Raw genomic sequence first — 12,941 nt, 5'->3', positions numbered from 1 at the left:
CTCGCCTTGTGACATCACGTCCTTCCCCCCTCCATTCCTTCCACTCTTCATCATGAACATTCTCAAATGTTAAGAAAAGTCCCAGGGAACGTTGTGTGAATTCCCACACCCCTGGTGTCAAGTCTCATGATTAGTGTTTTGAGGCTCTCCTGTGCATTCACCTGTGAGAGTCTGTGTCCACTTTGTGGAACCATTAGAAAGTCACCTGGCATTTTCAGTGTTTAGTTCTCAAAAACATACGTGTCCTCATTTGTTCTTGGACCCTGGATGATAATAGTCACGCATGAAACATGATCAGGCTTGTGTCTTGGTATCTGTTTCCACTTTGTGAATGGAAAACCCCCTTTATATGCTTATTTCTTCCTCTGTTGTAGGAAGAAACATAGTGAGCACATAGTCTCATTTTCCATCTGGTTTTCTGTAGATGTCTCATGCTATTTGCTAAGCCCTGTGCTGTTGCTGTTTTGCATGCATAATAATGCTGTTTAATTCTGTTGTTAGTTCTTATTCTGCTTTAAGGATTGGGGTATACCTTAGGGGTAGAATTCCTAGCTTGCACGAGGTCCTGGGTTTGATTCTCAGCACCACACACACACACAAAAAGACTTCTCATTTATATGTGAGAAAACTAAGGGATGATATGACGTCCCCATGATCAAGCAGCCTTTGGGAGCAGTGCCAGGTTTCGTGCCTGGTTCGTGCTGAGATCTTACATACTTTGCACATTAACAGGCACATATGTTACTGAGGAATAAAACTTGGGGGTGAATCCATGTCACCCACGGGGGGCCAACAAAACCCAAGTTTTTTCCATTATTCTCAGAAGTCCTCAGCTTTGGGGTGGGCACCCACCTTTTCGGTTTCCTGGGGTCCCGAGAGTGTTTTGGAAGGGGCCAGGTTAAAGGACCTGTTAAGAGCGCCCCTGCCCCTTGCCAGGTGCTCAGGGAACTCTGCAGAGGTCTTACCCAGGTCTGTCCTGGCCCTTCCCAGGCAGTAACGTGATGAGGTCCATCCACGGAGTCGGGGAGCTGATGACCCAGGTGGTGCTCCGGGGAGGTGGCTTTTTGCCCATGACCCCCATGGCCGCTGCCCCCGAAGGCAACGTGAAGCAGGCGGAGCCAGAGAAGGAGGATATCATGGTGATGGACACCAAGTTGAAGATCATTGAGATCCTGCAGGTATGGGAGGAGGGGCGGGAAGGTGCACCCAGAGGCACTGTTCACTGCTCTCTGCTCTGATGGAGTCAAGGCGTTCTGAGAAGAAACGGGAAAGACTCTTAGCTCTCCCTTGCTTGGAGCTGACTCCTCTTGATTCCTTCACTGCCATCTCCTGCCCCTGCCCAGCACAGCCTTGTCCCTCCAGCCAAACCAGTACTTGCTGGAGTCCCCTTAACTTCCCAAGGTCACTGCCTCCCTGTCTCTGCCTGTTCTATCCCCTTTCCTTGGAATTCACTGATCTTCCTGCTCCAGGTGCCTGAGCTCCCTGTCAGGGATCCTAAGTCCGTTCGGGGTTCCACTGATTTTGCAAACTTTCCTCTTTTCTTTATTCCCTCCATTTTTCTTATATTCGTTCATTCATTCATTTGAAAAATATTCGAGCCCAAGCCAGTGCCAAGTCCCTTTATGCACTGGGAAGCCAACAATGAACCAAGTAGATTAAATTTCTGCTCCTAAGGAGCTCATTTGGATAGCAAGTGTAGGCATTATTTTTAAAAAAATCAGTGCTCAGATGTTAAAATATAAAGGAGGGTCAGGGTGGTGTTCAGAATTGTGGGGAGCCGGGCTTTGGGGGACATTGTTTTCGATGGCATTATCAGAGAAGGCTTCTCCAGTGAGATGTCACCATCAGAGATTTCAATGAAATGAGGAGCTGGCCTTGCAGATATCCAGGAAGAGTCTCAAGACAAAGAGCAAATTCAAAGATCCTGAAGTGGGGGCAAGTTGGGGAACAGGTTGTTCAGAGGCAGACAGGAGAGGGTGGATCAGGTGGAGGAAATGCCCGAAATGCTTTTGGATGTTATGAGTTCAACAGTGAGCGACTCAGGATGCCTTCTGTGCACCTGCTCTAACCCGAACCTGCTCAGAGTCTTTCCATTTGGAAGATGACTTTGTTCAGGAATGAAAATCACCTACAAGGAGCAGAAAGGGGGAGCACAGGCGCAGGGGTTTCGAGCTGTAGTGAGGCCAAGAGGTTCACAAACCCAGGACAGACCCTCCCCTGTGCACGAAGTCTCTGGCTTTTGCCTCTTCAAGGACCTTGCTCTTGGAATGGTTCCCTGCCTTTGTCAACAAGTTCTCCCTCATTCTGTGATGGTTTCCATGTGCCATGCAAACTTGCTACAGTGTCACAACTTAGAAAAGATTACAGCAAAAATGAAATCCTTCTGTTACCAGCAGTTGCTCTTGCCCATCTTCCTGCCTCTCTGTGCGTCTTTACAGCCAGCTCACCCACAAGAGTTCAGTGTGTTCACTCCTCCTGTCAGCCGCCCGGGTACCCCGTAACCCATTCATGCCGACACCTACAAGTTACCATCGTAGTGAGTTTTGAAGCTCTGGGAAGATACCAAGTGGAGTGTACAGCAGTCGTTTGGAAACTTAGGGAGTCGGGAGGTAGGCCAAACAGCTGTCTCTTGGAGAGGTGACAGCTCTGAAATGGGGTCAGGTTGCCAAGAGGGCTACCCAGAAACAAAGACTGTACGGAAGGAGGAACGTGAGCTCCTTCAGCAGAGCCAGCAGGCTGATCTTTCTTTTTTGACCTGAGCAGCCATCCTGGGAACAGTGACTCTGCTGGCGTAGAGAGTGAGGGAACACAGGACGTCAAAGAAGAGGGAGCCCAGGGGTCTGTTCCCCAAATCAGGGGAAACAGCCAGAAACATGTTGAAAATATAAACCAAGCTCATACTCAGTAGTAAAAAGAAAACTGCTGTCAGGACTCCAAAGCAGCCAACTTTACTTTCCCCTGTGTTCGGCCCAGAGATTGCGGTTAGCAGTGGCTGAGAAGTCCTGCTTCACAGGGCGGAGCAGGGAGAGGGTGATGTAGCTGAGTGAGTTGCCGGATGCTGAAGCTCCCTAGAAACTAAGGTGATGTGGGCCCACTTGGTGTGTCTCGTGGAAGTTCTGCTGTTGTTAACGTGACTTGAAATCTAGGCCAAGTATTTGCCTCGCTTAGTGCTTAAGGGAATTGGTGCAGGTAATGCTAGGCCCTGCCTGAGCACAGTGGCTTGGCGAGGGGCTGAAGGTGGCTTGTTCATGTAACCAACCTGTTTCCGTTTCCACTTCCATCTTTAGTTCATTTTGAACGTGAGGCTGGATTATAGGATCTCCTGCCTCTTGTGTATATTTAAGCGCGAGTTTGATGAAAGCAACTCCCAGACCTCAGAAACATCCTCCGGAAACAGCAGCCAAGAAGGGCCCAGTAACGTGCCAGGTTGGTGATCCCAGAGTGGGTTTCGGCCATAGAATGGGACCTGGGAAAACTAGAGATGCAAACGGTGTCTTCTAGAAAGGAGTGTTCAGTGGGAGTGTTTTTGAGGACAACTGTACTTCAGATACATGGACCTGAGACTGTTTCTTTTGGGACAAGAGAAATAATGGAAAGACCCCACATTGCTTCACTGAAGGATCTTATCTCCTCCTGTCTTGGGGACTTGAGAGCCGAGGTTTCGGTGTTGTGGTTACCTACAAAGTCCCCATAAAACAGAATAATGAAAAAATAAATTTCCCAAGAAATGTCAGTGTTGTGAGCAGTTTTACTCATGTTGGAAGTTTTTTCCTGCCCAGGAAGTAGTGGAGACAGGTTAGGCAGAAGGTTGTGGTAGGAAAAAATCCCCTGCCAATCCCACGCTTCCTTGGGTGAGGTCACCACACTACCCTTCAGCACAAAGAGAAGTGGCAGCAGTGAGGCTCTAGAGGGTGTCCCCTGGGTTAGCGTGGCCCCCCACCTGGGCAGTGGGTGATTCCGGAAGATGTGGGTTAGCCCTGCAGCTTTGCCCCGCTCACCTTTTGAGAGGTTCACCAGCCACGCACGTGTCTCAAGTTACGTTCCTTAACTTTTCAGGGGCTCTTGACTTTGAACACATCGAGGAGCAAGCAGAGGGCATCTTTGGAGGAAGGAAAGTGCACTTTCAGTTGCTGTGTCGTAGGTGGGACCGGGAGGTGGAAGGCCACTCTTCTTCAGCTCCAAACGGCTTGTCCTCGGCCACATTAATAGCTACTTAATCTCTGGGCTCTGCCTGCTTTGCTGATCTCTGTGTTCTTAGTTCTCACACACTATGAGGTGGCCTGTGTGTGTTTCTTGCCCAGAAGAGAAAGGATTTAAGGAGGTGTCCCCCCAAATGCATACATTGCAAAATCATGTTTAAATGAGAAAACTATGTTTAAGTGAGAAAATAGAAGCAAAAGAAACAGGGGACTCAAAACAGAGCTTCTGACCACCACGAGCTTCTTCACTGGTGGGCCGTGGTGTTAGCAATGCAGCAAGGAAACACTGTCTGTTCCTTGTTCCTATTGTTGAATCCCTCCTAAAATATCACAGTACTCAGTTTTGAATGAAAATATTATTATTGTTGTTGTAAATGCATACACCTGCCAGCTTAGAATTTAGCATAAATACCCCATTCCATCATTCTTATAGTAACCCACGTTGGGGGGATTATTTGTTGATGCATAATAGCCTCCTCCCAAAGCCTTGAGGATTCAAAAGCTTAGAGTTTTGTGTGGCTCAGGGGTTTAAAAAAAAAAAAAAAGTTTGACAGTTAAACAGCCTGCTGTCCCCTCCCCTCACGGAATAGTTGAAGGTGAAGTAAGTGTTTTAGCACTGAAGGAGCCAAGTCCTGTGAAATGGAATAGAGGGTTGGAAACCTGTCCAGGCCGGGTGTGAGTGAGGCCTCCGAGGCTCACTAGGCCTCTCCTCTCCTGTGTGCTCCTGCAGTGAGGAGAACACCCCACTGGACCTGGACGATCATGGCGGCCGCACCTTCCTCCGCGTGCTGCTCCACCTGACCATGCACGACTACCCGCCCCTGGTGTCCGGGGCCCTGCAGCTCCTCTTTCGGCACTTCAGTCAGAGGCAGGAGGTCCTCCAGGCCTTCAAGCAGGTACCTTGCGTGGCCAGTGGGTGTGTGGTGTGTGACTAGTGGACTGTGTCCATTAAGGCCCATGCCGCTAACACACTGCACTCCTCAAGGTTCAACTGCTGGTCACCAGCCAAGATGTGGACAACTACAAACAGATCAAACAAGACCTGGATCAGCTGCGGTCCATCGTGGAAAAGTCTGAGCTGTGGGTTTACAAAGGGCAAGGCCCCGACGAGACCATGGATGGTGCGTCTGGTGAAAACGAACATAAGAAAACCGAGGTGAGAGAAGCATGGGTTAGGGCACCCGGCAGTAGGACGGGCCTCTCAAAACAAGGACACTCCCTGTTCTATCTATAGATACAAATGCAGATTATAGCTGGGCTTTATTTGTAAAAGTTTTCCTTGTTAAGACTCGAGGGTGGCAACTATTCTTCTAGGAAAAAAAGGTACAAAATCAAAGGTGAGCTGCATCTCTAGGCCACCCAGAGCCATGTAGGAGAGACCCGGATGTGGAGGGAATGTCTCTTCCTGACGCCCCAGGAATAAACGTGTTCTGCAGCCAAGGCCTGGCATCCTCTTCCTGTTGAATGTAGATGTCTTAGGAGCAGACCCACCATGGCTATTGGAAAATAGCACAGAACTCCTGTTCTTTGATGAAAGGTGGTGCTCACCCTAGCAATCCCACACTCTCCCGAGAGCTGTGCAAACCACAGTTGTGTTCCTTTTGGTCCCTAGGAGGGGAATAAGTCAGAAAAGCAAGAAAGCACCAGCAGCTACAACTACAGAGTGGTGAAAGAGGTAAGCCCTCGGCCTTCTCCCTTCTTTAATCCCACAAAATAAAGGCAGAATGGTCTCTTTTTTTATTTTTAATTTTTTTTAAGCTGTCAGTGGGCCTTCATTTATGTATATGTGGTGCTGAGAATCAAACCTAGTGCTTCACACATGCTAGACAAGCCCTCTACCACTGAGCCACGACCCCAGCCCCAGAACGTTCTCTTTGATAAGTGGGTACTAACACACAATAAGTGGGGAGGAGGGGAGAACAGATGTTCACTGGATTAGACAGAGGGGAAGGAAGGGGGATGGGAATAGGGACGACAGTAGAATGAATGGCCTTAACTTTCCTGTGTTCATACGTGAATACATGACCAGTGAAGCTCCACATCACGTTCAACACCAGAATGGGAAGTTATCTGCCATGTATGTATAATATGTCAAAGTACACTCTACTGTCAGGTTAACAAAAAAAAAAAAAAAAAACAACATTCTCTAGGGAGCTCTAGTTAGTGGTGGTCAGTTGAAGGCAGGAACGCCTGCGCTTTCTTTTTCATGTAAAATTTAGCAGGAAGAAAGTAGAGCTCATGGGCCGAATGCCTGTGGCTTTCAGCATCTGAGTTTGAACATGCCCTGCCATTTCTTTCTTGTGTGGTCCGTTCCTCACCTCTGAGAGGTGCAGCCTTTTTATAGGCACCCCGTGTTCCTGAAACTTTGCAGTCAGATGCAGGATTAGCTGGTGTGATGGTCAGGTGTGTGTCTCCACACCATGGTATCCACCAGTGACAGCCACAGCTCTTTGGAAATCTTTACATGAGGTGGTTCAGAGTTGGCAGTTTGGGAGCTTTGTGTTTTTGCACCCCAGAGCAAACTTTTCCTCCATTCTCAGCAGTTGAGGCCTGCTTGTAGGATTTGCAGTGATCCCTTTGAAACTGTCCCGCTTGCTCTTGAAGCCATAATCGGCTAATTCTGGAAGGCACATTCTTGATCTTGCATGGGTTTGGTTTAATGCAATTGACAGGGATGCTCTAGGCTGGATTTACCTTGTTTTTTTTTGGGGGGGGGGTTGGCGGGGGACAAGAGTGATACCAGGAATTGAACTCTAGGGCACTCACCCGTCAAGCCACATCCCCAGCCCTATTTTGTATTTTATTTAGAGACACGGTCTCACTGAGTTGCTTGGCACCTCACTTTTAGCTGAGGCTGACTTTAAACTCGGAATCCTCCTGTCTCAGCCTCCCGAGCCTCTGGGATCGCAGGCGTGCACCACTGCGCCCGGCTATTTGAGGTTTTTAATGTATTGTGGTCCCTTCCGCCTGCCTGTCCTGTGGTCTTTTTCTAATTTCTGGTTTTCTGAGGTTGCTTCTTTTCTCCCAGATTCTGATTCGGCTCAGCAAGCTGTGTGTGCAGGAGAGCGCCTCCGTGAAGAAGAGTAGGAAGCAGCAGCAGAGGCTGCTGCGGAACATGGGCGCCCACGCCGTGGTGCTGGAGCTGCTGCAGATCCCCTACGAGAAGGTGAGCAGGCCCCTGGCTCGCGGCTGCACTCCCAGGGGGATTCCTCCAGCCCTTCAGGTTTGGAAATCATCCTGCACCATTTTTAAGATTCTCTGATGGAAGAAGAGTCCATGTATTCTGATTCCCAAGCCACATTGCATAGACGTGTGTCTATCAGGGGTCAGCCCTACACCTACAATGGGCTGGGCCTCTATGGTTTCATTTACTATACTGCGGTAGCAATGTAAGTGTCACAGGTTGCTGAATGCTGATGGGAACATGGGACTTGCCCATCCTTGTCATCTTCTGGGTGCGTGTTTGAAGTGAAGACACTTGGATTGAGGTCTTCTGTTTGGTTGCTATAGATGGTCCTTGCAGTGGATGGAGACTGGGTTTAGGGAAGCAGGAGCCTAACTCCTTGGCATCTAGTTTGCTGCTGCTCAGGCCCTTGTGAAAGTATTCACTCCATTCTGCAAGAGCCAGTGGGGCTTTGTGCTATGCCCATTTGACAGCAGAAACTGAGGCTTGTGCAGGTTCAGAGTCCAAGGGCCACAACTCAGGTGTGTCAAGTTCACCAGTGGCTTCAGAGAGGCTGGCTTGCTGGTGAAGAGGCCTCTGAAGAGGGCTCGCTGTCCACCGAGTGCTCACAGGCTCTCCTTAGTTCTTGTGGTCCTGCAGGTGAGACGTGGTGTCATTGGCCCACTTTAGATGAGGAGGTTCAGGGGGATCCAGAAAGCCTCCCCCTCAGTCACAGGGACCTTGAGAATCAGCCAGGTTGGGCCCAGCTTTCAACAGCCACAAGTCCAATGTAAGCTCAGTGCCCCAATAGGACAGTGCAGGCTGGAAAGTTTAACTTGCAGTTAACATGGGTCATGTGTCACTCAAAGTCTGGCTGCCAGGAGGACCAGAAGGGTGCTTCTGCCTCCCCGTGTGGGATTTTGCCAACCACAGCTGGGTCTCCTAATATCATTGGTTTCCCTAATGAGCAGTGGACATCTTCAGAACAGCATCAGTCTCCATGTACCCAGATAAGGTTGCAGTCTGTGGTTTAAAGGTGTGTGTGCGTGCGCTTGTTCACTTTGGGATGGGCACAGACATCCCTGTGCATGAGTGGTGTACAGGGAGCCCACCAACAAGGAACCCTGTGAGATGTGATGTCTTCAAAGCTTATTCGCCTTATAAAAATCTGAATTCAAGCCCGGGAGGCTCTTTGAGCACCTGGAGATTGCTTTTCAGTGGGCAGAGGCAAGCGTGGTACTATTGAAGGTTCCCGCGGCAGCAGCTCTCTGTCCCGAGCCCTCCGATCTCTTCCAGCTGGAAGGTTTGCCGCCTCTCCACTCCCACTGGCAAGAGACAAATGTAATACCCGCTCTGTCATGCTGGGACTTGTGATTCGGATCCCTTATCATTCTCCTGTTGTTGTTCCATGATCAGAGCTGGTCACTCAGATTCCTTCTGTCACTTGTTCCTGGCAGGTATGTCCTGTTTTCTCCCAGGGTTATTTTTTTAGACCAGAGGTGACAAAGCCATAAACATGGGCCAGATGCAGCCCACTGTTTCTGTAGGACACGTCAGAATGATGGCCACATTTTGGAATTGTTACCTGAGTACTCTCTGTACTTGATTTTGCTCCTGGACCCACTAAGCCTGAAATATTTACTGTCTTGCCCTTTCAGAAAAACTTGGCTGACCCCAATCTAGTGGGCCAACATGATGTGCTTTTAGTATTTGTTTTACAGATAAGGAAATGGGCCCAGAGAGGTTATGTAACTTGCTCCAGGTCACATAGCAAGGAAGTTGTCAAGCTGGGATAAGAACTGAGGAGTTGTTTTCCAGGCCTGCATCCTGCACTCCCCACTCTCCTGCCTCTGCGATGGGATGATGGATGTGACATGCCTTGGGGAGACTCTTGGGGGCTGTAGGAATCTGAAGGACGATTTCCACTGAGGGACTTTCTGTTTTTGCTCTCTCAAATGTTTTCTAACTTAGAATTGGGCAGAATGACCATTGGTTTTATATAATTGTCTTATTACAGGATATTTAACTTTCTGCAAACTGATGTTTTAAATGCAGGAAATACTTTTGTTATATAGAATGAGAACCCCATCATCTTGTCTGTGGAGAGTCACATCATGATGCATGTGCAATGCTCAGGGAAGGTACTGTCCCCATTTTGCAGAGGGGACTGCTAACTCCTGGGTTTAAACAGCATGCCTGAGGTTACCAGGAGGTGTGACAGGTGCACTTACTCCCGTTTTTGACGTACCCTCTCCCGTTTTTGATGCACCCTGCCCTGTTACCTGCCTCTGGAGATTAACATGCCACTGTAGGTTGGGAACTTAAACAGATGAGACCAGGAGCTGTGGAGAGGAGCGCTCACCAGCTGGGAGGAGGTCGGCCTGGCCTGCTCTCAGCCGTTTTCAGAAATGGGGTTCAGAAGGTTGCTGGGCAGCGGAATCCCGGGAGCTTTCACCCCATTGCCTTTTTCCTGAATAAAGTCTTTTCTGATTGTGCCCTAAGGCTACTGGGAGAGAATTCGACTCATGATGAGGCTTAGATAAGTGACTGGCTGCCTCTTGGGGCAGACCATGCAGCGCCTCAGCAACACAGCCAGGCCTCAGCGGGGGCCTGAATTCTGCCTTCTTGGGAAGTGTTGGCGTGGAAGCTGGTGTCCTGCCTGGCCTGGTGATCAGTGCTTTCTGTGTCTGTCCCCGCCACAGGCTGAAGATACCAAGATGCAGGAGATAATGAGGCTGGCTCATGAATTTTTGCAGAATTTCTGTGCAGGCAACCAGCAGAATCAAGCATTGCTGCATAAACACATAAACCTGTTCCTCAACCCAGGGGTAAGGCTGGAGGCCCGTCTGCAAAGCTGTTGGGGAGGGGGCTGGAACAGCTTGTCCTTTCACTGTTGTGACTTCTGGGACTTGTAATGCAGTATTCATTCCAAAGGGGAACATTGTGACCAGCTGTCAGGAGGACATAAATATTCCCCCTATTTTGAGGTTAGGAAAGGGGGGTACATGGGAGGGGAGAAGGGAGGAAACCACAGATGCAGAGGAAGATAGGTTTCTCTGTTTTTCCTAATCATATCTCTTATTGTATCAGACCTAGCAATATGGAAATGCCAAGTCTTACTACCTAGCCAAATGCATAATATATCTCCAAAAAACATCTGTATTCCATGTGATTTTGTTCAATACATATTTAAAGAAATATTTAATATGTGTTACACATTTAAAAATATTTATAAATATATGACATATGTATTACATATTTTTAAATAGTACTTTATCTTGCATTTCCTTTTTTAAATTTAACACACAATGGCTCCCTTTGGAAATCAGCTCTCTATATTTTTCTCATTCTTTTTTCCTTAATCTTTTTAATTTTTAAACTTTTTAAATTAGTTATACATGACAGTAGAATGCATTTATGCACTGATATATCTTACATAGATGGGATGTATTTCTCATTTTTCTGAGTGTTCATGTTGCAGAATCACATTGGTCATGCAGTCACATAGATACATACAGTAATAATGTCTGTTTCCTTCTACTACCCTTCCTATCCCCACATTCCCTTCTCCTCTCCTCCCATCACTCCCTTCTACCTAATCTAAGGTAGCTCTGTTCTTCTCTAGTGCCCCCTGCCTTATTGTAAATTAGCATCTGCATATTAGAGAAAACATTCGACCTTTAGTTTTTTGAGATTGGCTTATTTTGCTTAGCATCCATTTACTGGCAAATGGCAGAATTTTATCCTTAATTTTTCTCATTCTTTTTATGGCTAAGCAGAATTCCATTATATGGCTATAGCTTTTTAAAAACCATTTCTATATTAACGGGTAATGAGGCAATTTATAGTTTTGGGCTTTGTAAATAATACTGTGGAGGACATCTTTGTACATGAACATAAACAGAGTATTGCTAGAGGTTTCCAGAAAAAAAAATGTTTGCTGGATTGTAGGATAATATTACTTGTTTGCCTTGTTAAGAAAAAGAAAAGGCAAAAGATGGAAAGATTGAGTGTGGAGGTGCACTCCTGTAATCCCAGTGGCTCAGGGGGCTGAGGCAGGAGGATCACAAGGTCAAAGCCAGCCTCAGCAATTTAGTGAGACTCTATCTCAAAATAAAAAATAAAAAAGGACTGGGCATGTGGTTCAGTGCTTAAGTGCCCCCTGAGTTCAATCCCTGGTACCAAAGAAAGAAAAAGAAATAATAAAAAGATTGAAGTCCCTTCCTCACACCAAACATAAAACTCAGTAACTCTGTATAAAGGGTCCCAGATAATGCTACTGAAAGATAACATGAGAATACCTCATGACTGTAGGAAAAGTAAAGTTTTCTTAAACAGTGTGCAAAGATCACTGATTATAAAGGAAAATACTAATAAATTGGAGTTAAAATTTAACTTCTGGTCATCATTCCTAGTGGCAAGCCAGAGGACGAGACAAGACATCACATTGCACTTGTTCAACAAAGAATTCATATGCAGAACATGCATAACCAATTCAAAAAGGTCAATGAGGGAAAAAAAATAGACAACCCACTTGTAAAGACTGGCAAAGCTCTCGAACAGGGTCTTGTTGGTAGAAAATGTTGAAATGGCCAATAGATAGGACGGCATGCTCCATATCATGAGTTGAGTCATCAAATGCAAATTTATCTGATGCATCTGTGTGCTGTAAGAAAAGACTACGATTTAAAAGTCTGACGATACTAAGCACCCACAGGAATGTGGAGTAGCAGTATTGTACAGCATAGATGGTAACACCTTTTCCAAAGCTTCTAAAACCAAACATATTCATATCCTGTGACTTGAATTCTACTCTTGGGCATGAACCCAAAACAAATGTGTGGCAATCAGATCATGGGGTGGGTGTGGAGAAGGCCTGTTTCTCTCTGTCGTCCATTGAGGTGGGTGCTCTTGGGTGATTCATTTTTCTGTGCACTTATTTATCTTAGGAAAAGTTGACTAGCCAGGTGCAATGGTGCACCCCTGTAATCCCATTGACATGGGAGGCTGAGGCAGGAGGATCATTAGTTCCAAGCCAAAAGCCAGCCTCAGCAACTTAGCAAGGCCCTAAGTAACTCAGTGAGACCCTGTCTCCAGAAAAAAAAGGTCGGGGATCTGGGGGTGTGGCTCAGTGGTTAAGTACCACTGGGTTCAATCCCTTCTACAAAAAAAAAAAGAAAAAAAGAAAAAGCACAGGGTGAGACAATGGAACAGGAAGCCTCCCTGGGGGTCACAGGCCTCCCTCTGGCTGTTCTCACTGACCTGCACCTGCCTCCTCCTGACCGTCCCCCATGCTCTTGTCCCTCCCTGCGGCAGATCCTGGAAGCCGTGACCATGCAGCACATCTTCATGAACAACTTCCAGCTCTGCAGTGAGATCAACGAGAGGGTGGTCCAGCACTTCGTCCACTGCATCGAGACCCACGGCCGCAACGTCCAGTACATCAAGTTCCTGCAGACGATCGTCAAGGCCGAAGGGAAATTTATTAAGAAGTGCCAAGACATGGTCATGGCCGAGGTGATGATCACACATTTCTGGGAAGCTCCATCCATAGGGATGTAAAACGGGTTTGGTCTTTA

General features: G+C 47.4%; 1 protein-coding gene across 13 annotated transcripts in view; it reads left to right on the top strand.

Moving 5' to 3' along the window:
* Itpr1 (inositol 1,4,5-trisphosphate receptor type 1) overlaps positions 1-12,941 on the top strand; it is a 391,805-nt gene that overhangs the window by 155,497 nt on the left and 223,367 nt on the right. For all 13 annotated transcript variants that reach the window (XM_058572993.1, XM_058572995.1, XM_058572999.1 and 10 more), the window contains 9 exons: positions 991-1,178; positions 3,288-3,426; positions 4,057-4,111; positions 4,930-5,095; positions 5,185-5,355; positions 5,812-5,874; positions 7,228-7,365; positions 10,065-10,190; positions 12,679-12,879. In XM_058572993.1, the coding sequence (XP_058428976.1) occupies positions 991-1,178; positions 3,288-3,426; positions 4,057-4,111; positions 4,930-5,095; positions 5,185-5,355; positions 5,812-5,874; positions 7,228-7,365; positions 10,065-10,190; positions 12,679-12,879 (1,247 nt within the window). The remainder of the gene's footprint in view (positions 1-990; positions 1,179-3,287; positions 3,427-4,056; positions 4,112-4,929; positions 5,096-5,184; positions 5,356-5,811; positions 5,875-7,227; positions 7,366-10,064; positions 10,191-12,678; positions 12,880-12,941) is intronic.

This window comes from Marmota monax, unplaced genomic scaffold (genome assembly GCF_021218885.2).
Source record: "Marmota monax isolate L192 unplaced genomic scaffold, Marmota_monax_Labrador192_F-V1.1 WCK01_AAM20220418_F8-fsc00028, whole genome shotgun sequence".
In the NCBI taxonomy this organism is placed as follows: domain Eukaryota; kingdom Metazoa; phylum Chordata; class Mammalia; order Rodentia; family Sciuridae; genus Marmota; species Marmota monax.
Note: the sequence above shows the minus strand (reverse complement) of the source record. Positions and strands in the feature narration are given on the sequence as shown.